The sequence below is a fragment of the Gobio gobio genome (genome assembly GCF_949357685.1).
Source record: "Gobio gobio genome assembly, chromosome: 2".
Classification (NCBI taxonomy): domain Eukaryota; kingdom Metazoa; phylum Chordata; class Actinopteri; order Cypriniformes; family Gobionidae; genus Gobio; species Gobio gobio.
Window position 1 is genome coordinate 52,453,207 of NC_137098.1, and position 23,426 is coordinate 52,476,632.

Below are 23,426 nucleotides of genomic sequence, written 5' to 3' on the forward strand. Positions count from 1 at the left end.
CCTCGACCCATCTTCAATGCTCTAACTGAGGGAAGGAGGTTGTTCCCCAAAATCTCGCAATACATGGCCCCGGTCATCCTCTCCTTAATGCAGTACAGTCGCCCTGTCCCATGTGCAGAAAAACATCCCCAAAGCATGATGCTACCACCTCCATGCTTCACAGTAGGGATGGTGTTCTTGGGATGGTACTCATCATTCTTCTTTCTCCAAACACGTTTAGTGGAATTATGACCAAAAAGTTCTATTTTGGTCTCATCTGACCACATGACTTTCTCCCATGACTCCTCTGGATCATCCAAATGGTAATTGGCAAACTTAAGACGGGCCTGGACATGTGCTGGTTTAAGCAGGGGAACCTTCCGTGCCATGCATGATTTCAAACCATAACGTCTTAGTGTATTACCAACAGTAACCTTGGAAACGGTGGTCCCAGCTCTTTTCAGGTCATTGACTAGCTCCTCCCGTGTAGTTCTGGGCTGATTTCTCACCTTTCTTAGGATCATTGAGACCCCACGAGGTGAGATCTTGCATGGAGCCCCAGTCCGAGGGAGATTGACAGTCATGTTTAGCTTCTTCCATTTTCTAATGATTGCTCCAACAGTGGACCTTTTTTCACCAAGCTGCTTGGCAATTAACCCATAGCCCTGTCCAGCCTTGTGGAGGTGTACAATTTTGTCTCTAGTGTCTTTGGACAGCTCTTTGGTCTTGGCCATGTTAGTAGTTGATTCTTACTGATTGTATGGGGTGGACAGGTGTCTTTATGCAGCTAACGACCTCAAACAGGTGCATCTAATTTAGGATAATAAATGGAGTGGAGGTGGACATTTTAAAGGCAGACTAACAGGTCTTTGAGGGTCAGAATTCTAGCTGATAGACAGGTGTTCAAACACTTATTTGCAGCTGTATAATACAAATAAATAGTTAAAAAATCATACATTGTGATTTCTGGATTTTTTTTTAGATTATTTCTCTCACAGTGGACATGCACCTACGATGACAATTTTAGACCCCTCCATGATTTCTAAGTGGGAGAACTTGCAAAATAGCAGGGTGTTCAAATACTTATTTTCCTCACTGTATATATATATATATATATATATATATACCGATCAGGCATAATATCATGACCACTGACAGGTGAAATGAATAACACTGATTATCTTTTCACGGCACCTGTTAGTGGGGGGGATATATTAGGCAGCAAGTGAACATTTTGTCCTCAAAGTTGATGTGTTAGAAGCAGGAAAAATGGGCAAGCGTAAGGATTTGAGTGAGTTTGACAAGGGCCAAATTGTGATGGCTGGGTCAGAGCATCTCCAAAACTGCAGCTCTTGTGGGGTGTTCCCGGTCTGCGGTGGTCAGTATCTATCAAAAGTGGTCAGAATACACTGCATTGAATTGCAGTTTGTTATGTATGACGCTACATAGCCACAGAACAGTCAGGGTGCCCATGCTGACCCCTGTCCAGTGGGCATGTGAGTATTCTCTGGTGGCTGTGGCCTCTTTCAGCAGGATAATGCCCCTGCCACAAAGCAAAAATGGTTCAGGAATGGTTTTAGGAGCACAACAACGAGCTTGCGGTGTTGACTTGGCCTCCAAATTCCCCAGATCTCAATCCAATCGAGCATCTGTGGGATGTGCTGAACAAACAAGTCCGATCCATGGAGGCCCCACCTCGCAACTTACAGGACTTAGAGCATCTGCTGCTAACATCTTGGTGCTAGATACCACAGCGGTCTAGTGGAGTCCATGCCTCGACGGGTCAGGGCTGTTTTGGCAGCAAAAGGGGGACCCACACAATATTAGGAAGGTGGTCATAATGTTATTGCTTATCGGTGTATATGTCACAGACACGTCAGGTTCCAACCTCCACCAATCACAACGCACACCATCCCCTGAGTACTGATCACCATCACCTGCACCTCATCACGGCACTCATCACCAGCACTATAATACACACACTCACACGGCACTCCATGTCCGGTCTCGTTCGCATATACTCTGTGCTATGCTTACCTCAAGGACTTCTCTTCGCATACTTACCTGTCTCCAGCGTGTCTCCTTCCCTTTGTGTTCCTCGTCTGCTGTGTGGGTGTGTTCCAGTCAGCTCCTCAGTTCTCCAGCGATCTCCAAGCTCCAACGTTCATCTATCTGCAAAGCAAAGGACAGTAACTATCTCTATCATATCCATTCAACGTCTATCTACAACCAGTTAACTCACCTGTGTTACTTCATCTGCTCTACTGAGGTCAAATAAACTACCATTACCTGTTACGTCTATGTCTGCCTCCTGTGTACTGTAACAGTATACACTCACCTAAAGGATTATTAGGAACACCTGTTCAATTTCTCATTAATGCAATTATCTAATCAACCAATCACATGGCAGTTGCTTCAATGCATTTAGGGGTGTGGTCCTGGTCAAGACAATCTCCTGAACTCCAAACTGAATGTCAGAATGGGAAAGAAAGGTGATTTAAGCAATTTTGAGCATGGCATGGTTGTTGGTGCCAGACGGGCCGGTCTGAGTATTTCACAATCTGCTCAGTTACTGGGATTTTCACGCACAACCATTTCTAGGGTTTACAAAGAATGGTGTGAAAAGGGAAAATCATCCAGTATGCGGCAGTCAGGGTCCGAAATTAACACCCGCCAAGGGCCAAATGCGGGTAGATTTTCCGTTTGGCGACTGAATTCAAAAGGCTATCCGCCACACTGGCGGGTGATTTTCATACCAAAATAGTAATGGAATGTAATGTGTTTGCCAGTAACTAATCTGGGGACAAGGTGAGCTAGCCACAGAACGTCTCTACGCTCCAAGTCTCGCGACACTGTCTCGGGGGCCGGAGGGTTAACAGTGCCGCGAGACTTGAAGCACTAGAGACGGTCTGTTGCTAGCTAGTACTGCAGCTAACTTGCGGTCTGCAGCTATCTGCTGCAAATTAACTGATATGTGGCGACATTTACCGGGAGTGAGCCAACCTTTGAAACGAAAACTCACTAGGGCTGTCACTTTTTATTCGATATTTGAATATGCATTCGAACATGACGTGAAATATCCATAATTGAACAATAAATAAACTATCCGGTTTTTAAAGTGCCATGCAGAGTCCTGTGCGGGTACCCGCGAATATTGCTGAAACGGGTGAAAAACATCCTAACTGTGTCGGATACGGTTGCGGGTCGGACAATGGAGAAACACGGGTCTAAACACGGGTTTTAAGGTCACGTGCAAACGAATATATATAAAAAAAATATATGCATGTATATTGTAGATGTACAAAATCATCTACAATACATATGCCTTGCCTGTATTTCAAGATGATAAAATCATTTCAAATCCATATTAGTTTATTTGTGTCCGCGCAGCGCGCGCGCGCGCGCCCTCCCAGGAGAAATCACAACCGCGTGCGCAATCTGCCTGCACCCATCGAGATGGATCCTGAGGAGTTGAAGAAAAGATAGCCGCAAATGTGGAAGTTCATCGCTGAGGAAGCACGCAGATAACTGTGGTAACAAACCAAGCACACGCAGTTCTATCGAACAGTATTTTTGTTTTGTTTCCTGAGTTTGGTCTATTAATAACACTGTCTTAGTACATTAAACCACGTTAAGCATTTTCTTATAACGTTAGCCTAATGGTTTTCTATGGGAGAAAAACGGGCGCTCGTAGATATTCGAATATATTCGAATACATTGCTTGATATTTGATATCCGTTCGAATTAGATTTTTCTCAAAAATGACAGCCCTAAAACTCAGACGCAAAGGGGGATGAAAAAAGAAAGTTTTGTGAGAAATGGAGGTATGGAGATAATGGAGTTTCAAGAGGCTGGCTACAATATGATTCCAACGCAGTCGTGATGAGTTGTTCGGTGTGTCGCCAGTATGCTAAAGATAATAACAGAAACAACTCATTTGTCATCGGAAATTAAAATGATTTTTTTTATTATACATTTCAAATTTTGCTCTGGACAATTTATTATGTTTGTATTCAACATAATACCTTTTTATCTCAATTAAATGTACTGAAATTAATGTATATGTGATTAAAAAAAAGGCTCTTTATTATTCTGGCCGGTTAAAAATATGCTTGGCTGGTGGATTTTTTCATCTACCAGTCCCCGTGGCAGGTGAGCCAAAAAGTTAATTTCGGACCCTGGCGGCAGTCCTGTGGGCGAAAATGCCTTGTTGATGCTAGAGGTCAGAGGAGAATGAGCCGACTGATTCAAGCTGATAGAAGAGCATCTTTGACTGAAATAACCACTCGTTACAACCGAGGTATGCAGCAAAGCATTTGTGAAGCCACAACACGCACAACCTTGAGGCGGATGGGCTACAACAGCAGAAGACCCCACCGGGTACCACTCATCTCCACTACAAATAGGAAAAAGAGGCTACAATTTGCACGAGCTCACCAAAATTGGACAGTTGAAGACTGGAAAAATGTTGCCTGGTCTGATGAGTCTCGATTTCCGTTGAGACATTCAGATGGTAGAGTCAGAATTTTGCGTAAACAGAATGAGAACATGGATCCATCATGCCTTGTTACCACTGTGCAGGCTGCTGGTGGTGTAATGGTGTGGGGGATGTTTTCTTGGCACACTTTAGGCACCTTAGTGCCAATTGGGCATCGTTTAAATGCCACAGCCTACCTGAGCATTGTTTCTGACCATTTATGAATTTTTATTCCCTTTATGACCACCATGAACCCATCCTCTGATGGCTACTTCCAGCAGGATAATGCACCATGTCACAAAGCTCGAATCATTTCAAATTGGTTTCTTGAACATGACAATGAGTTCACTGTACTAAAATGGCCCCCACAGTCACCAGATCTCAACCCAATAGAGCATCTTTGGGATGTGGTGGAACGGGAGCTTCGTGCCCTGGATGTGCATCCCACAAATCTCCATCAACTGCAAGATGATATCCTATCTATATTGGCCAACATTTCGAAGAATGCTTTCAGCACCTTGTTGAATCGATGCCACGTAGAATTAAGGCAGTTCTGAAGGCAAAAGGGGGTCAAACACAGTATTAGTATGGTGTTCCTAATAATCCTTTAGGTGAGTGTACACACACACACACGCACACCCACACATATACATTGTATATATATATATATATATATATATATATATATACAGTGAGGAAAATAAGTATTTAAAACTCTGCTATTTTGCAAGTTCTCCCACTTAGAAATCATGGAGGGGTCTGAAATTGTCATCGTAGGTGCATGTCCACTGTGAGAGAAATCACAATGTATGATTTTTTAACTATTTATTTGTATGATACAGCTGCAAATAAGTATTTGAACACCTGTCTATCAGCTAGAATTCTGATCCTCAAAGACCTGTTAGTCTGCCTTTAAAATGTCCACCTCCACTCCATTTATTATCACTTAAATAGTCACTTATCAGTGACTACAAACCCCCCCACTCCACCCCCGCAGCCACTGATGTCAACTTCCTGAACGAGCTAAATTACTTTTATGCTCGTTTTGAAAGAGACAACAGAGAAACTGCCACCAAGCTCAAACCCTCAGCTGACCACCCACCAATCACACTCTCCTCCACAGATGTCTGCAAGGCACTGAGCCGGATCAGCGCACACAAGGCTGCTGGACCAGACAACATCCTTGGACGTGTGCTCAGGGCATGTGAGGAGCAGCTCGCTGGGGTTTTTACAGACATTTTCAACCTGTCTCTTGCCCAAGCAGCTGTACCGACATGCTTTAAACGCACTTCCATTGTGCCAGTGCCGAAACACTCTAACCCGAGGTGCCCTAATGACTACCGCCCTGTAGCACTCACACCCATCGTCATGAAGTGCTTTGAGCGGCTGGTCCTGGAACACCTAAAAGACTCTATACCATCCACATTGGACTCACACCAGTTTGCCTACCGCAGCAATAGGAGCACAGAGGATGCCGTTTCCATGGCACTGCACTCTGTGCTCACCCATCTGGACCATAAGAACACGTATGCACGCATGCTGTTTGTTGACTTCAGCTCAGCATTCAACACTGTCATTCCAACCAAGTTAATAGCCAAACTTGGAGACCTGGGCATCAACACTTCAATGTGTAACTGGATTTTGGACTTCCTAACTGACAGACCCCAGAATGTTCGTTCAGGATTCACCTGCTCCACATCCATCACACTCAACACTGGTGTACCACAGGGCTGTGTGCTAAGTCCGTTTCTCTACTCCCTCTTCACCGCCGACTGCAAGCCTGTGTATGGATCTAATTCCATCGTCAAGTTTGCGGACGACACTACGGTGATTGGGCTCATCAGCAACAACGATGAGACTGCCTATAGGGAGGAGATCCAGCACCTGGCCACATGGTGCGCTGATAATAACCTGCTCCTCAACACCACCAAAACGAAGGAGCTCATCGTGGACTTCAGGAAGGAGTCAAGAGGCACACACGACACCATCCACATCAATGGAATGGCTGTTGAACGTGTCTCCAGTTTCAAGTTCCTGGGGATCCACATCTCGGCGGACATGTCGTGGACGACCAACACCTCCAGCCTGGTCAAGAAGGCTCACCAGCGCCTCTTCTTCCTGAGGACACTGAGGAAGAATCAGCTCTCCTCGGCTATCCTGGTGAACTTCTATCGCTGCGCAATAGAAAGCATCCTGACCAACTGTGTGGCAGTATGGTATGGGAGCTGCTCTGTTGCGGAGCGCAAGGCACTGCAGCGGGTGGTGAAAACTGCCCAGCGCATCACAGGGACTCCACTGCCTGCCACCGAACACATCCAGAGGAAACGCTGTCTGCATCGAGCTCGCAGCATCCTCAAGGACTCCTCTCACCCAGCCCACAGACTGTTTTCTCTCCTGCCCTCCGGCAGGCGTTTCAGGATCCACCGGACCAGGACCAGCAGACTAAAGAACAGTTTTTTCCCCAGAGCTGTCTCTTTATTGAACTCAAACCCCCGTTGATCCACTTCCCTCATAAACTGATAACTCTCCTACCTCACATCTTCCTTCACTTTGTTATTTGCACTACCAACTGTTTATCACAGTAACAACTGTTTACATATGCATCTTGCACTGCCATATCTTAACTGGATTATGCTCATTTGCACTGCCGACTGTACTTATAGTATCAATGTTTACATTTGCATTTTGCACTGTACTCTAACTGTAATATGCAACCACTTTCCACTGCACTTTACACTTTTTTTTCCGGATAGCTCTGTCCATAATTTATTGCACTACCCTAATCCACTGCTATTCCTCATATTAGCCTAGCATATTATTGTATACCTCTATCTGTAAAATTCTGTTTATAGTAATAGCCATCTGTATATTGTATTCATAGTACATATTCAGCTGTAAATTCTGTTTATAGTAATAGCCATCTGTATATTTATTCACTGTACATATTCACCTGTAAATTCAGTTCTGTTTATAGTAATAACGTCTCTCTATTTATACATATTTATACATATTCAGTACATATCCATGTCCTGCACTTACGCATCCATTGTATATCCTGCACTTGCTGCTATTGCACTTCTGGTTAGACCTAAACTGCATTTTGTTGCCTTGTACTTGTACTTGTGTAATGACAATAAAGTTGAATCTAATCTAATCTAATCTAATCTAAATTAGATGCACCTGTTTGAGGTCGTTAGCTGCATAAAAACACCTGTCCACCCCATACAATCAGTAAGAATCCAACTACTAACATGGCCAAGACCAAAGAGCTGTCCAAAGACACTAGAGACAAAAGTGTACACCTCCATAAGGCTGGAAAGGGCTACGGGGAAATTGCCAAGCAGCTTGGTGAAAAAAGGTCCACTGTTGGAGCAATCATTAGAAAATGGAAGAAGCTAAACATGACTGTCAATCACCCTCGGACTGGGGCTCCATGCAAGATCTCACCTCGTGGGGTCTCAATGATCCTAAGAAAGGTGAGAAATCAGCCCAGAACTACACGGGAGGAGCTAGTCAATGACCTGAAAAGAGCTGGGACCACCGTTTCCAAGGTTACTGTTGGTAATACACTAAGACGTCATGGTTTGAAATCATGCATGGCACGGAAGGAGAGGATGACCGGGATTTTAAGGAGAGGATGACCGGGGCCATGTATTGCGAGATTTTGGGGAACAACCTCCTTCCCTCAGTTAGAGCACTGAAGATGGGTCGAGGCTGGGTCTTCCAACATGACAATGACCCGAAGCACACAGCCAGGATAACCAAGGAGTGGCTCTGTAAGAAGCATATCAAGGTTCTGGCGTGGCCTAGCCAGTCTCCAGACCTAAACCCAATAGAGAATCTTTGGAGGGAGCTCAAACTCTGTGTTTCTCAGCGACAGGCCAGAAACCTGACTGATCTAGAGAAGATCTGTGTGGAGGAGTGGGCCAAAATCCCTCCTGCAGTGTGTGCAAACCTGGTGAAAAACTACAGAAAACGTTTGACCTCTGTAATTGCAAACAAAGGCTACTGTACCAAATATTAACATTGATTTTCTCAGGTGTTCAAATACTTATTTGAAGCTGTATCATACAAATAAATAGTTAAAAAATCATACATTGTGATTTCTGATTTTTTTTTTAGATTATGTCTCTCACAGTGGACATGCACTTACGATGACAATTTCAGACCCCTACATGATTTCTAAGTGGGAGAACTTGCAAAATAGCAGGGTGTTCAAATACTTATTTTCCTCACTGTATATATATATATATATATATATATATATATATATATATACACACACACACACACACATATAGTCTCACAGCAAAAAATCTGATATTTGGATCTTTTTATGAGGAGGAACCTTTTGGTTTAGGTTAAATAGAGTCTCGATCTTAATGACTCAAAAATGTGTGAAATTTGCTACATATAGTGCATCCGGAAAGTATTCACAGCGCTTCACTTTTTCCACATTTTGTTATGTTACAGCCTTATTCCAAAATGGATTCAACTCGTAATTGTTTTCCTCAATTCTGCAAACAATACACCATAATGACAACATGGAAGAAGTTTGTTTGAAATCTTTGCAAATTTATTAAAAATAAAAAACGAAACAAATGTACATAAGTATTCACAGCCTTTGCTCAATACTTTGTTGAAGCACTTTTGGCACCAATTATAGCCTCAAGTCTTTAGTATGAAGCTACAAGTTATTTTTGGGCAGTTTCTCCCATTCTTCTTTGCAGGACCTCTCAAGATCCTTCCGGTTGGATGGGGAGCATCGGTGCACAGCCATTTTCAGATCTTTCCAGAGATGTTCCAGTTCAAGTCTGGGCTCTGGCTGGGCCACTCAAGGACATTCACAGATTTGTCCCGTAGCTACACCTTTGTTATCTTGGATGTGTGCTTAGGGTCATTGTCCTGTTGGAAGATGAACCTTCACTCCAGTCTGAGGTCCAGAGCGCTCTGGAGCAGGTTTTCATCAAGGATGTCTCTGTACATTGCTGTACTCATGTTTTCCTCGATCCTGACTAGTCTCCCAGTTCCTGCCGCTGAAAAACATCCCCACAGCATGATGCTGCCACTACCATGCTTCACTGTAGGGATGGTATTGGCCAGGTGATGAGCAGTGCCTGGTTTCCTCCAGACATGACTCTTGCCATTCAGGCCAAAGAGTTCAATCTTTGTTTCGTCAGACCAGAGAATTTTGTTTCTCATGGTCTGAGAGTCCTTCAGGTGCCTTTTGGCAAACTCTAGACGGGCTGTCATGTGCCGTCTGGCCACTCTACCATACAGGCCTGATTGGTGGAGTGCTGCAGAGATGGTTGTTCTTCTGGAAGGTTCTCCACAGAGAAACGCTGGAGCTCTGTCAGAGTGACCATCGGATTCTTGGTCACCTCCCTGACTAAGACCCTTCTCCCCCAATCGCTCAGTTTGCCTCGATACAATCCTGTCTCGGAGGTCTACAGAAAATACCACAGGTGGACTCCAATCAAGTTGTAGAAACATCTCAAGGATGATCAGTGGAAACAGGATGCACCTGAGCTCAATTTTGAGTGTCATGGCAAAAACTGGGAATACTTATGTACATGTGATTTTTTAGTTTTTTATTTTAAATAAATGTGCAAAAATTTCAAACTAACATCTTTCACGTCGTCATTATGGGGTATTGTTTGTAGAAGTAAGGAAAAAAATAATGAATTTAATCCATTTTGGAACAAGGCTGTAACAACAACAAAATGGGAATACTTTCCGGATGCACAGTATACACTGATCAGGCATAATATTACAGGTGAAGTGAATAACACTGATTATCTCTTCATCACGGCCCCTTTTAGTGGGTGGGATATATTAGGCAGCAAGTGAACATTTTGACAAGGGCCAAAGCAAGTGGAGTCCATGCCTGGATGGGTCAGGGCTGTTTTGGCAGTTAATGAGTTAACTTCCTGAATAAATAGATGGTATCAAACTATTTTCTGTAATAATAATAAGAATATCAGATTAATTTTCCAATCCAATCATAAAATCTCTCCTAGAGGGAATTTTTTGGAATGCACAAATCACTGATATTCATTTGAAAGAGGCAGGGTTAAATCCACATAAATTTTGTATGCTGAATAAAGTTAAAGAGGTACATTTTAAAATACTTCACAAAATCTACCCATGTAAAGCTTCATTATCAAAATGCATCATACATTGAAAACAAATGCTTATTGTGTTTTTGAATAACTACAAAATGCATCTGGACAACAGTAAGTGACACTGACGACATTTCAATAAATAACATTTATTAAAATACAATTTATTAATAATCAACTGAAAAACCTCATGTCAATCACAAATCAAATATCAGAAATCATAATGGATTAAAGTAAGTAATCACTTAGCCCAACATAAGGCTGTGGTCTTGTCATGCATTTTAAAAATAATTCCTTATTTTTTTAAATATAGCTACATGTAAAAATAAAATTTGCCTACAAAATAAAAGTTTTGTCTAAATAAATTAGAAGATATCAACATATTCACACATATTGGATCATGGTTTCTAGCACCGTTTGCATTTGAACACAATAAAAAGAGCTGTTTGAAGTATGTATTAGTGTGTAAGGCTTGAAACTGTACTGCACCTCAAAACTGCTGCAGGCACCCATTCCCATTCATTGTGTCCCAAGAAGACCAATCGCTACTGTCAAGGAGCTCTGTTAGAGGCACGTCCCCTGAATTAGTGTCTGGTAAGAATTGAAGTTCTGAAAAGAGGTTGGGTTCAGAGATAAAGTTGAAATCTGAGGTAGAGGGTGCAGCTGTGGATGGACCTACTGGGACACTAACTGATGGTCCATATGGACACGGCTTAGTGCAGTGAGGTTCATGTTGTTCCAAAGCAGTGGTGTAGATTTGAAGCTCCTTCTTCAGTTCAGCGATTTCTTTTCGGAATGTGGCATTAGACTGCTCTAGAGTTTGGAGTTCCTAAGTAAAAAATAAAACATTGAAAAATAAGAGTTTATAAACAGTGCAATGCTGAAATGCAGAAGTTACAAAGTGAAAGAAAATGTGGCAGAGTAAAATACAGAGTACAGTTAAAAATAGATTTAATCTGAGCTGCTCTTTCCCGACATAAAGTTCAGAGAGAAAAAAAACACACTTTACTAAAAAAACAATTCAGGCTTCCTGTTAATCTTGGAAAAGATGTGATTAGTGGGTTGGATAAAAAGGGAAAGTCCAAGATTTGCATATGAAAGCGAATCATATGAAAGTGAAAATGAAGGTGTATTACAAGTCAGACTGCAAAGTGAAAAAACTAGTCTGGCGCTAGCTCAACTAATCTGTAAACTGTCCCAGTCATGTTTCCCAGAAATGCCTGCTCTGAACTGAAGTTGTGCAATACTAATGCTTCCTCTGTCCTCCCCACACACACACAGAGAGGGAGAGACCACAGAGTAATCATTAACAAACACATGCGCACACACACACACACACACACACACACACACACACACACACACACACACACACACAAATAACCTTTACAGAAACATACACAGCTGCAATATTTAATACACACACCTTCTGAAGTTTATTATTTATGACACATTACTTCATAATTCCAAATAATTATAAGAGTAAAGGTTATATTAATTATCGTATTATATTAATTATCTTAATTATCTGTAATCTGTGTTTTGTTTGATATTGTCATGTACTGGATAAAAACTTGAATTATAAAAAAAAAAGAGTAAAGGTTATATGTCTGACATTTACAATAATAAAGAACGAAAAGATGTATATTTGTGTGAGTAACATGAATGAAAAGATAAATACACAATAAATATGAGGATGTGAAGATAACAAGAAGGACAAAGCAAAAATAACACATGAAAAATGGGCCACTGACCTCGTGCAGAATATCTGCCTTTTCTGTTTGTTTTTTTCGACTCTTGCGAGCTGCATCTCTGTTTTTCTCTCTGCGATGCCCATGGCCACCTGACTGTGTGCTCTGAGGATATTCATCATCAGATCATTTATATGAATTATAAATGTGTAAATATATATATATATATATATATATATATATATATATATACATATATATATATACATATATATATATATATATATATATATATACATATATATATATATATATATATATATATATATATATATATATATATATATATATATATATACATATACATATATATATATATATATATATATATATATATATATATATATATATATATATATATATATATATATATATATATATATATACAAAAGAACAGAATTATTATAAACATAAATATTTGTTTTGAACTATTTGATTGCATGTAATATGCATAGCTACATAGTACACTTATATTATAAATAGGTGAATTCACTCCCTACCCAATCTTGAGGACTTTGAGAATCACTTTGCGAGAAAGGACTTCCCCGGTCAAAGTTGTCCATGACAGCGGCTGGCATCTCCAAGAACACGGGTGCTCTTCGACAGCTAAATCAGAACAAAATGCTTGCATGTATACTTTAAAAATAAAACAGGGTTTTTGTAATATTTCCGTATTATACAAAATTCTTCGAAATGAAAAGCAAACGCGTTCTGCAAAAGTCTTTAAGCAGCTGCTGTCTGCAAAACTACAGTGCTTGGTCATGATTTTAAACTGCGCTGAGGTCTTTGTAATGTACAGTGGGCGGTGGAATGAGCCAATAGCTCTGCTAATGAGGTGACGCAACAGAGGGCTGGACGGGACTGGTGTGTTTTCGGTTTCGAATTATTTTAAATGGCACGGTTAGCGGAGGCTGAAGATCATCGCTTCCGGCAGTGCAATGCCCGTAAATGGGTTGTTAATTTCCCGCACTACAGTTACAAATATTGGGAATTCCTATCAGGTAGTTCAAACGGGTGGAACTGTGTGGGATATTCAAGCTTTACTGTAGTATATCCTGGATATCCCACACAGTTCCAAAGGCTATTTTAAGTACGTCATTTCATTTTCACTAGAATGAATGTGGGATAATATCATTTAATGGGAGAAAAGTTTGCAGTCAGTCACGTCTTTCATTGGCTATAGTTGAATGGATAAGGATATATGCTGCAAGCATAAGGGCTGCAAGTTCAAGAGGGGGGAGACACAAGGCTAATGTATCTGTTTGGATGAAAGCCAATGGAAAACTTACAAACTTCTATTCAGTTACATATTTTAGATCACAGTGTTTTATTCATCAGTTAATTGTTTATAATGAAATATAAGGCTATACATCACCAATTTAATATATATATATATTATTACTTAAAGGAACTGTATGTAAGAAATGTATTTCAATTAATCATAAAATGGCCCTGATATGTCACTAGACATTAAGAAATCATGTTAATTTCAAATATTTATATCACTGACAACGGTTGTCCGGCCAAGATATTGTCATTTTAAAAGTGAAGTTGCAGCCCTCAACTGATGTTGATGTTGACATGTTGTGTTTTGGCCTGAAGCGCCACCCTCCACCTATCTACCAATCATAAAGTCAGTAGTGTTTCTGCATTCGGGTTGCCAGCTCTGCTCTAGTTACCACAGCTGCAGCTACAAACTTTTTGGATAAACAATGTCTAACTTTACGAAACCTAAACGACCTCGTTATGAATCAGAAAAACGTCTTGACAGTGTCCGAAATAAAACAAGGATTTGAGATGCCTTTGAAAGATAGAGACGGCTGAAAACGGAGAATAATTTGAAGACTGATGCCAACGTTGCTAATTTTCTCCTGGACAGGTAAGGTTCATCTATGTTTGGCTAACTTGTACTTAATGTAAATGGACATTTCAAATATTCATGACAGTCGAACAAAGTTATGCATGTTCGTGCAAAGTAACGTTAGGTTAGCGCAGATGGAGGAGGTGGGTCATTGAATTGAAAAGGTAACGTTAAGGAATTGTTTGGTAAATAAAAACGGCGAGTCGTCATTGCTAACATTAGTAATGCATTATCAGAGCCCGTTTCTCTGTCATTATGCTGGGACGCTGAGGAAAACAACATTAGCACGCCTATTAGCACCGTGTAAACGTATTTGAGACAGTAGCCTAACGTTACCTCAGTAAAAATGATTCCTCATTCGTTCTTCGCATTTATAGTGGACAAAACATGCTGCAAGTTGACCTGTATGACCATTGCTAATGTTATTTAGCTTTGCTGTAATTTTACTATAGTATTTTTTCATGTGGGAATATACTGTCACATACGAGCGTTCATATTTACGATTATATTTGGCTAATCGCCATTAGTACATTTTTGCGATTCATAATTACTTCACAAAACATCGCTCTTGAAGCATAAACATAATTAACAGAAAGAAAAAAAACTTACTGTGTACGACTCGTCACTTGCCATTGAAAGCTCCGTGTAGCAGCCTATGTTCCTGCTGCATCCTGCAGCCAATCTGGCAACCTCGAGTCAGGGGGAGGGGGAGAGGGGATACACCGCTCTACAGTAATTTGAAAGTGATTGCAGTACCAGTTTTGGCCACAGTCCTACATACAGCTCCTTTAAGCACACTACACAGCAATAAACTTCTTCAAAGTCCTTAGAGTGGGGCAGGTATGATGTCACGTTGTAGGCCAACCAGTACTTAGCATCGCACTGGTTCCCCGATAAAAACCCAATAGGATTTTCCAATAGGCTTTTGGATTATCGCAAAAAAAAACAACAAAAAAAAAAACAACAAGCTCTGTGATCAACAAACGTTTATGATACTTACACGTTTTGTCCATCAAGATAATTATCACAGATGAACACAACTTTAATGAGTTTTGAAGCCTAAATGCAGTCATCAGAAGTAAAAAGCCAAAGGTAGGCTATAAACGAACTACACCACGGTCGCTCGACTTCAACGTCATCATCATAAGCTTCCGACACCTCTTTCAGTTTTTATATCAAAACATTTTCCTCAGAATGTTTGAGTTATCTAGTTCATAAGAGCACACTTATAAACATAATGAGGCTGTAAAAGCGGACTGAGCTTACCTTTTCGACTTGATGACGTTTAATGTCCCCAACAGTCTCTGTAGTCCCATTTAGCTACTTGTTAGCAACCGCCTTTTTCAAAACATCTTCAAAAAATCATGAGTGGGGTAATATTTATTATTATATTATTAATTATATCATTATAGTATTTTATGCCGTAGAATAAAACGTGAATGTGTCTTGAGCTTGTGCTCACCACAGACCTTATTTCAGCCATTTAACCAAAACCCCATTCAACAAACCCATTGACTTCGGGACGATGGAACCGGAAGTGCTCAAATGCGAACTCGCTCTGCATTTTGGCCTACAAAATGATGTCATACCTGCACCACTCATTACAAAGGTTCTCTATTTGTATTGTGCTTGGTTGTTCTTGTTTGTAATTATTATTTTATCATGTATTTAACGTTTATTAACATTCCCTTACATTGTACAGTATATAACATACCTGCATTTCTGGGTAGATTACTCACAAATTGTAGTCAGTTACTGATTCCAAATTACTTGACAAAAATTGTAGTTACTTAGTAATGTAATATAGATTACTTATTTTAGGTAATGTATTCTGACTACTTTTTGACTACTTTTTAGATTACTTTTCACCTAACTTGTTTATCACATTGATTTGAAAAGGATAATCTTGTACTCTACTGATATACAAACAAAAAACAAAGAGAAAGATAATCTATTCAATTCTTTGTTATTAACAACATGAAGTGCATTAAATATTACATTACGCCAGGGTTTCTGTAATGTCTAGTGTGTTGGTTCTGTTTCATGTTCATGTTTATGTTTCCTGTCAACCTCTGTTGGTGAGTTTGTCAAGTTTGTTTATGGTTCATGATCAAGTCAAGTCAAGTCATTGGGTGCATTCCATTTGACAGGGTCCCTACGCACTGTTCACTGCTCCCTACTCCCTGAGCACGGTATATCAGCTGAAGTGGACTTCGCTGACAATAAATCACTCATTTGGAACGCCCTGCAACGTCATCAAAGAAAGGCAACGACGGGTGCAGATTATGATATAGCCTAACATAAATTAATATTGTAATTTACTTTACTTTCAAATTGAAAACCATATAATAAGCATATACATTTACAAAACACACAGTATAGGCTATCTAAAACATATAATCAAAACATTGTCCATTAGTTATATTAGTTGACTTATAACCTGTATATGAACAGATTTGAAGCTGCACCTGTCATTCAATATGAAAATGCTTTGATTTGGTTAACTATGTATGTAGGCTATTCTTAATGGTCTTTGTAGCGGTCTCATCTCGTGCGCTTTCTTTCCCAAGTGCAGCTGCACAGTAAACATTCCTGAGGTAAATAAAGTAAAATATAAAACATGACAGCCCTCAGGGGCCCGTTTCAGAAAGGAGGTTAAGTGAAAACTCTGAGTAGGTTAACCCTGAAATAAGGGAAACTCTGGGTTTTCTGTTTCAGAATGGGAGGTATGTCAAACCCGAGAAAGCAGGGTAAGCCAAGCCCGTTTCTGAAAGAGAGGTAACTTATACTCAGAGTCAGTTACCAGGGTAACTTACTCTGTGAACCTAACCTGGTCAGAAGCAGGTTTTCTTTGGTAAACCCAGAGTTTCTTTCATTCTCCTCACCCTTTTTAAAGCACCAACAGTGTTTAAATACTTTATTCATTCATTCAAACGCCACAAATGCTTTTCTTACTGAGTATTTTGGTCGTATTTCAAGTATAAATATAAAAAAATATATAAATTTAATCTAAATCTAAGGTAAGCAAAGTTTACTTAAAACAAATTAAATTTTCTGCCACTTGACAAAAATACAAAGTAAGAAAAGCATTCTTTGCAGGAACATTCATTGCTCATATTTTAATCATGAAGACACTGTCAAAGTGACAAAAATGGCATGTCCTTTTATACAGGATCCTGACGTTCACTTGATAATCCTCTAGAAGTAACCTAATAATTCGAATTTCCTTTAGGATTTCCAGTGGTTGGACGCATTTATGACACTCATATACCCATCATCACACTTTCTGAAAACGGATTATTGTATGGAATGGAAGGATGCTGCCAGATGGTAGTACGAGATATATGGCATAACCACCACCACAGCTGTTAAATACATTTATTTAAATTTTTATAGTCAACTTTATTTCCTACAAATACTTTATTCTATAGAAGTCAATAATGTCATTACCATAATAAATAAATGTAACAGGTGGGATCAGAGAACATTTCATTATGTGAAAAGAGCATAGACCCTTTTCACATTTCTGGGTTTCCGAAGCTGAAGTCGTCATAGTTGGGTTAACTCTTATAGCGGTGAATGAGAGAATACATTAAATATATATTTTTGTGTCTCCATTTGCTCAAATAGCAAGAGAAAAACTCCACAATAGTGATTTCAGAACTTTCAAAAAGATGGAAAAATTAAAGTGAGATTGATAACTGCAGTGAAAAGAGAGAAACATTTTAATTTTAACTATCACTCGCATAGACGCTGTATTAGAAACACTCACAGCAGCGGTAACTTGATTTTTGTAATTTGATGCAAAAGTAATATAATACAAAGTATTAGTGTTATAAATGTACATACATAAAAAAAAATACAAAAAACTTTGCAGGATTTACGATATTGATGACCATTAAAACACGTCATCACAGTCTGTGAAAAGGTTCTATGTGGGAAAAGCTGCAGCACATTGGACACTGAATGATATTTATTTAATATGTCAAATGTTTGTAAAGTCATTAAACCTACACCCATGAACATTTTATGCTTAAAGCTTTTCCTGATTGAATTATGTTTTTTTTTTTTTTTTTTTTTTTAGCTGCTGCCACATTAAGAATTAAACTTGTGTATTGACCTGGAAGTATGCAAACGTCTTTTTGTTGGGTGCTGTTGCCATGGTGAATCGTAATTTCGGAGCTCCATTGATCGTGGCTTTTCATAGTTGGAATGCATGAGCTTAACTCAGAGTCAGTCTACTCAGAGTTGATTGAACTACATCAATTCAGCTGCTCTGAAACCCAAAACTCAGAGTTTCCCATCTCAGAGTAAGTCAACTCAGAGTTCAGGTTTAAACTCAGAGTTGGTTGAACCTCCTTTCTGAAACAGGCCCCAGGTGCTTCTCAACACTTTTAATTTGTTTACATATTCATAAAATATAATATACAAATGTAACAGTTATTGCCATAACCATTCATAAATACAGTTTGTATAATAACTAATATTCAAATGCATGTAAACTCCTTAATCGCAGAGCTGTTTAAAAACTCTTCCAACCAACGGCTCTGCACCATCATTAGTTCAGAAGGTGATGCATGCGACGCGCAAAGACATTTGGGTGATTTTCACTCTCCACTTCCTGTGAAGTGACGTATCGATGTTCCCTTCTTCCCTACGCCGTTCGCAGTACCCTTCGGACTGAACATGTTCGCTCCCTTTGGATTGGAATCTCACTTAAGATGGCGGAATACCCTCTGAAGTCCACTTCGCAGTCCACTTACGGTCGAATGGAACGCACCCATTGTTTCTCTTTGCTCACTTTCATGTTTTGGATACAATAAAACTGCACTTGGGTTCTGCAACTTGCCTCCAGTGAACATACGTTACAGTTTCCCAGACTGGGGTTTGTGATGAATCTGCAGGTGTTTGTAAGTTTAATGAAAAGCTATTAAGTAATTACATTTTTAAAAAATAAAATAATTTAAAAATAAAACAATCAAAATAAAAGATTTTTTTTTAAACGTGTTTACCTACATGTCAAGAGACTATTAACGACATAAGATAACTGTGAACTTAATTTTATTATTATTATTATTATTATTTATTATTGACTTAATTGTATTATTGACCTAACTTATTAACTTAAAATCTCAGGGGGTACTTCAAGTAAATATATTGTGGCAAATAGGTTCAGCTGGCAAAAAACTTGGGGAGTCCCTGCATTGCTGTAAATATGAAATGGTTTGAATTTGTACAATTTAATGTGTTTGAAAGACAAAAGCCAATTTTTGAAGACCAATACATGGTTAAATTACTCACTAAAATTCAAATAATAATTAATGTGAAAACTAATCTAATCACTAATCAACGAATTAATTGAGAAAACACTTCTTAAAAGTGAAATGATTTCTGTAAATCCAGTGATCAAATGCTGTGTGGCTCTCAATTTACAGTGATATGCACATGACTAGTGGCAGATCAGTGTGTGCAATTCCTCAAACCTGAAAGTCCTTCTGAATGTCTTTAAGCAGTAGACATTTATGGAAAGGAAAATGTAAAATATAACAATGAAGTAGAATCAATGAATTATGAATAATTTACTGTCACTGTGAGAATAACATATAATCATGTAATCAATAGAAAGTCTGTAGAAAAGTATCTAATTACAAGTACATTAATTTTGGAATCTGATAACGTAATCCAGATGGCATGTAATAATTTACTACCCAGCACTGCATACCTGTACGTAACATATATTCTGTATTTTTTATATATTTATTTTTATTCACTTATTTTACTTTTATTGTCGCTGTCATTTTGTGCACTGGAAGCTTCTGTCACCAAGACAAATTCTTTGTAGGCTATGTAAGCATATTGGCAATAAAAGATCAATCTGATTCTGATTTTATCTTCAACGTAAAAGCCCACCCTTGAGTAACAGACAGTAATATTTGGCAGCCAGTGTTAAAATGTTAAATAGTGATACTACAGTAGGGTACAGTCAATGAAAAGGTACAAATATGGCTGACCAACCGATCGTACGAGACTGTCTATGAACCAGACAGAAAAAAAAATAGCTTAAGTGAGATGTACTGTAAGTTACTTACTTTACAAGTCTCTCTCTTTTTTTGTGGAGTAGCTCACATGTTTGGGATATTCACATAAGGGGGCGCTGCAATATAAACGACTGCCCGCTTACCTCACCTACTAGAAACGCGAACACGCCCTTGCCGCGGTTCTCCTTTGCCAATAAAAAAAGCCCGAGTATAATTGACAGCTAGTACAACCAATCACATGCCTTAATCGTCACATTTCCGCACTCTCTAACCAATCATACTTCATTGTGTTGTGTTCACTCATAGTAACGCTTCCTTGTTTCAAGTATGGCTTTGCACTATACGCATGTGATTTTTATTTAGGAAATTATTTCATGTTTCAATAGTTAATGTGCGAATTCGTGTTTTAGGCTACTTCAGTGTTTTACATTTCAACGTTCACGATGGGTTTGCTGACTATCTTGAAGAAGATGAAGCACAAGGAGCGTGAAATGCGTCTACTGATGCTGTATCTTTTCATAGAATTGAAATCATTTAAACGAATTAGCAAAATTCTAAAAATGTTTGTATTTTTAATAAAATGTATATAATCAGCGTACTGTATATATAACATAATGTATATAAAACAACGACTGTCGATTAATCAAAAGGGCTCGTTTAGTGTAATGGCTGTATCACTTGTGATGCTGAAGACTGTTGTGGGCCCTTAACCGTTCTTTCATAGTGGACTTGACAATGCTGGAAAAACAACCATCCTAAAGAAGTTCAACGGCGAAGATGTCAGCACGATCTCCCCAACATTAGGCTTCAATATTGAGACGCTTGAGCACAGAGGGTATGACGGAAGCTTGGTTGAGTTATATAGTTTTGCAGCAGTACGAAGTTGACAGCGTCATATTAGATGCTAACTTTTAACCTATTAAAGGTCTCTGTAGATTTTTTAATGAAACTTATTGTCGAGTAATTATAATATATATAAACAGACCACTATTGTGTTTATTTACCATTATTACTGTGATACGTTTCAACTAATTCCCAAGTGCATTGTCTTTGTTTCTTTCTCTTTCTTCACATTGAGACTAGGTTTAAGCTGAACATCTGGGATGTGGGTGGTCAAAAGTCATTGAGATCATACTGGAGGAATTATTTTGAGAGTACAGATGGTCTGGTGTGGGTAGTGGACAGCGCTGACAGATTGAGACTGGAGGACTGCAGGAAAGAGCTCAATACTTTATTACTAGAAGAGGTGAGATGACCAATATCTTTACTTTAACCTAATAATGTCTTACCCCTAGTTTCACAGACAAGGCTTAAGATACTTCTGGACTAAAATGCATGCTTGAGCTATTTAACTGAAAGCAACTTGCACTAACATATCTTAAAATATGTCAGCGTCATTGTTTTGTCTCAAGATTACATGCGTTTGATTAAATTATTTTTTTAATTCCTCTTGAATAGCGATTAGCAGGAGCCACTCTGTTAATTTTTGCCAACAAACAGGATTTACCTGGTTCTTTATCAAAAGATGCCATTCGAGAGGTGAGCCTTCAGTTAAAGAGTTGTTTGTAATTGCATGACCTTAACTTGCATAGCCGGTCACAACTGTGAGTAATTAGTCAATATGGTCTTGTTTTCTGAATTTGATCTGTGCAGGTCTTAGCCCTTGAAGACATCAAGACCCATCACTGGTGCATAGTGGGATGCAGTGCTGTGACGGGCGAGAACCTGCTTACAGGTGTGGACTGGCTGCTTGATGACATAGCAGCTCGGATCTTTACAGCTGACTAATGGACTTAAAGTTAAAAAAATTTGCAGATTAAAAAGGATCTTGTTGGACTACAAATGTATGTAATACAACCATCTTAAATGCAAGATGTAGCTGTATTACCAACAGGTTCAGTGGTTTTAAGTCCATAGACAAAAGTGGCTTTAAATGTTTGGAAATGGAAGCCAGTTTGAAGGTGTACTTTTCAGCACCATTTGTTCACCTGCATAATTAAAAATACAAGTCTGCCAAGAATCCCAATTTCTGCCTAAAAATCTGGTTATTAAAATTGCAGCTGTTGGAAGCAATTACCGATCAGTGCTTTGACTAGTTCTAGAGGGTGGTTGCCTCTCAGCTACCCACTTAATTTATATCCATGAACCTTTTCATTTGGATTGACCCATCAATACACTATGAAAGCCTTTTAAAGTGTAGCACATAAAGCGGTTACATTTTTTACCTGCCTTTTTACACTGCTCCTTTAGTTCAAAACTAACATTAAGTTGAGCCTTATTAGCAATGCAACATCATGAACAAACTTCTACTGATGTACAATAAAAGGTTCGACTTCTATATACTAGCATCATGTATAAATTAATGCATTAAGAATTTATGAATAGTAATTTGGCGTAATAGAATATGTAATGTTAAACATTTATTGCCATTCATGATGCCTAAAGCAGGGCTCGACAAAGCTGGTGCATGTGCTTGTCCTTTGGACAAGTAAAAAAAATTGCTTGTCTGGATTTTTGTTGTAAATAATTTATTCTGAAGCATTCTCAGTGGTCAATCATCTGTGACATTTAAATCTGCATATGTGATATTTTAGCCTTTCATAAAAGGGCATTTAATCCATAATCTTATTAAATATAGGCCATGCTTCAGCTTTTATTTTATCTAGAAATTAAATTAGAATCTATAGGGCTGTTACCAATCAAATCATTTACACAAAGAAAAAAAAATTACAACTGCATTAAATAATGTCACAATTTAAATATGTTTGAATGTACAAATTAAAACTAAATCACCAGTAGGTGGCAATTCATTCAAAAGACTGAATCATTCAGTAACTGTTGCTGTGAGATGTGATGGTTCTGCTGTTATCTTTGGAACTATTTTTGCTGCTGAAATCGAACAAAGTGAATCTTGCATCTAAAGTAACTTTGTTAATTAATCATTTATGGAACTCATGAGATCAGTCTCATTTTCCAGTTGTGATGGTATTCAGGAAAACAGCACTCTGGGTTCTGTGATGTTGCTCTACAGTAGGCTCGTATGTTATAAAAACACAATTTGTATTTAACCGTGTATGTTAACTTGAGTTTATTCTAACTGGCTCTCATTTGTTGTGATTGAGAGGCTGCGCCATGTCAACAGCGCAACCTTGTTACCATCAGTTCTTTATACATTATTATAATCCACTATCGATTGCC

The 23,426-nt window shown here is 38.9% G+C and overlaps 2 protein-coding genes across 3 annotated transcripts; one reads left to right on the forward strand and one right to left on the reverse strand.

Moving 5' to 3' along the window:
* Positions 1-1,914: 1,914 nt before the first annotated feature.
* Positions 1,915-13,073, reverse strand: batf2 (basic leucine zipper ATF-like transcription factor 2). Its single transcript, XM_079804728.1, has 4 exons — positions 12,830-13,073; positions 12,333-12,434; positions 11,068-11,407; positions 1,915-2,151 (listed from the first exon to the last, which is right to left on the reverse strand). Exons 1-3 carry the CDS (start codon positions 12,905-12,907, stop codon positions 11,069-11,071), a joined length of 519 nt encoding a protein of 172 aa, XP_079660854.1. The 5' UTR covers positions 12,908-13,073; the 3' UTR covers positions 1,915-2,151; position 11,068.
* Positions 13,074-20,511: 7,438 nt separating this feature from the next.
* arl2 (ADP-ribosylation factor-like 2) lies at positions 20,512-23,301 on the forward strand. 2 transcript variants are annotated; one of them, XM_079810890.1, is made up of 6 exons: positions 20,512-20,553; positions 20,639-20,736; positions 20,953-21,063; positions 21,312-21,474; positions 21,687-21,767; positions 21,882-23,289. In XM_079810890.1, the coding sequence occupies exons 2-6, from the start codon at positions 20,672-20,674 to the stop codon at positions 22,014-22,016; spliced, it is 555 nt and encodes a 184-aa protein (XP_079667016.1). In that variant the 5' UTR covers positions 20,512-20,553; positions 20,639-20,671; the 3' UTR covers positions 22,017-23,289. The 2 variants fall into 2 exon arrangements, with proteins under 2 accessions (XP_079667016.1, XP_079667015.1); XM_079810889.1 differs by having other exon boundaries at positions 20,536-20,736; positions 21,882-23,301.
* The last annotated feature ends 125 nt before the right edge of the window (positions 23,302-23,426 follow it).

Coding starts and splice junctions, on each gene's coding strand:
- batf2 (XM_079804728.1), bottom strand. CDS start 12,907: ATGCCAGCCGCTGTCATGGACAACTTTGACCGGGGAAGTCCTTTCTCG. Junction 12,435..12,829: donor CTCAAAGTCCTCAAGATTGG/GTAGGGAGTGAA, acceptor GAATATCCTCAG/AGCACACAGTCAGGTGGCCA. Junction 11,408..12,332: donor AGGCAGATATTCTGCACGAG/GTCAGTGGCCCA, acceptor TTTTTTACTTAG/GAACTCCAAACTCTAGAGCA.
- arl2 (XM_079810890.1), top strand. CDS start 20,672: ATGGGTTTGCTGACTATCTTGAAGAAGATGAAGCACAAGGAGCGTGAA. Junction 21,475..21,686: donor ATACTTTATTACTAGAAGAG/GTGAGATGACCA, acceptor CCTCTTGAATAG/CGATTAGCAGGAGCCACTCT. Junction 21,768..21,881: donor CAAAAGATGCCATTCGAGAG/GTGAGCCTTCAG, acceptor TGATCTGTGCAG/GTCTTAGCCCTTGAAGACAT.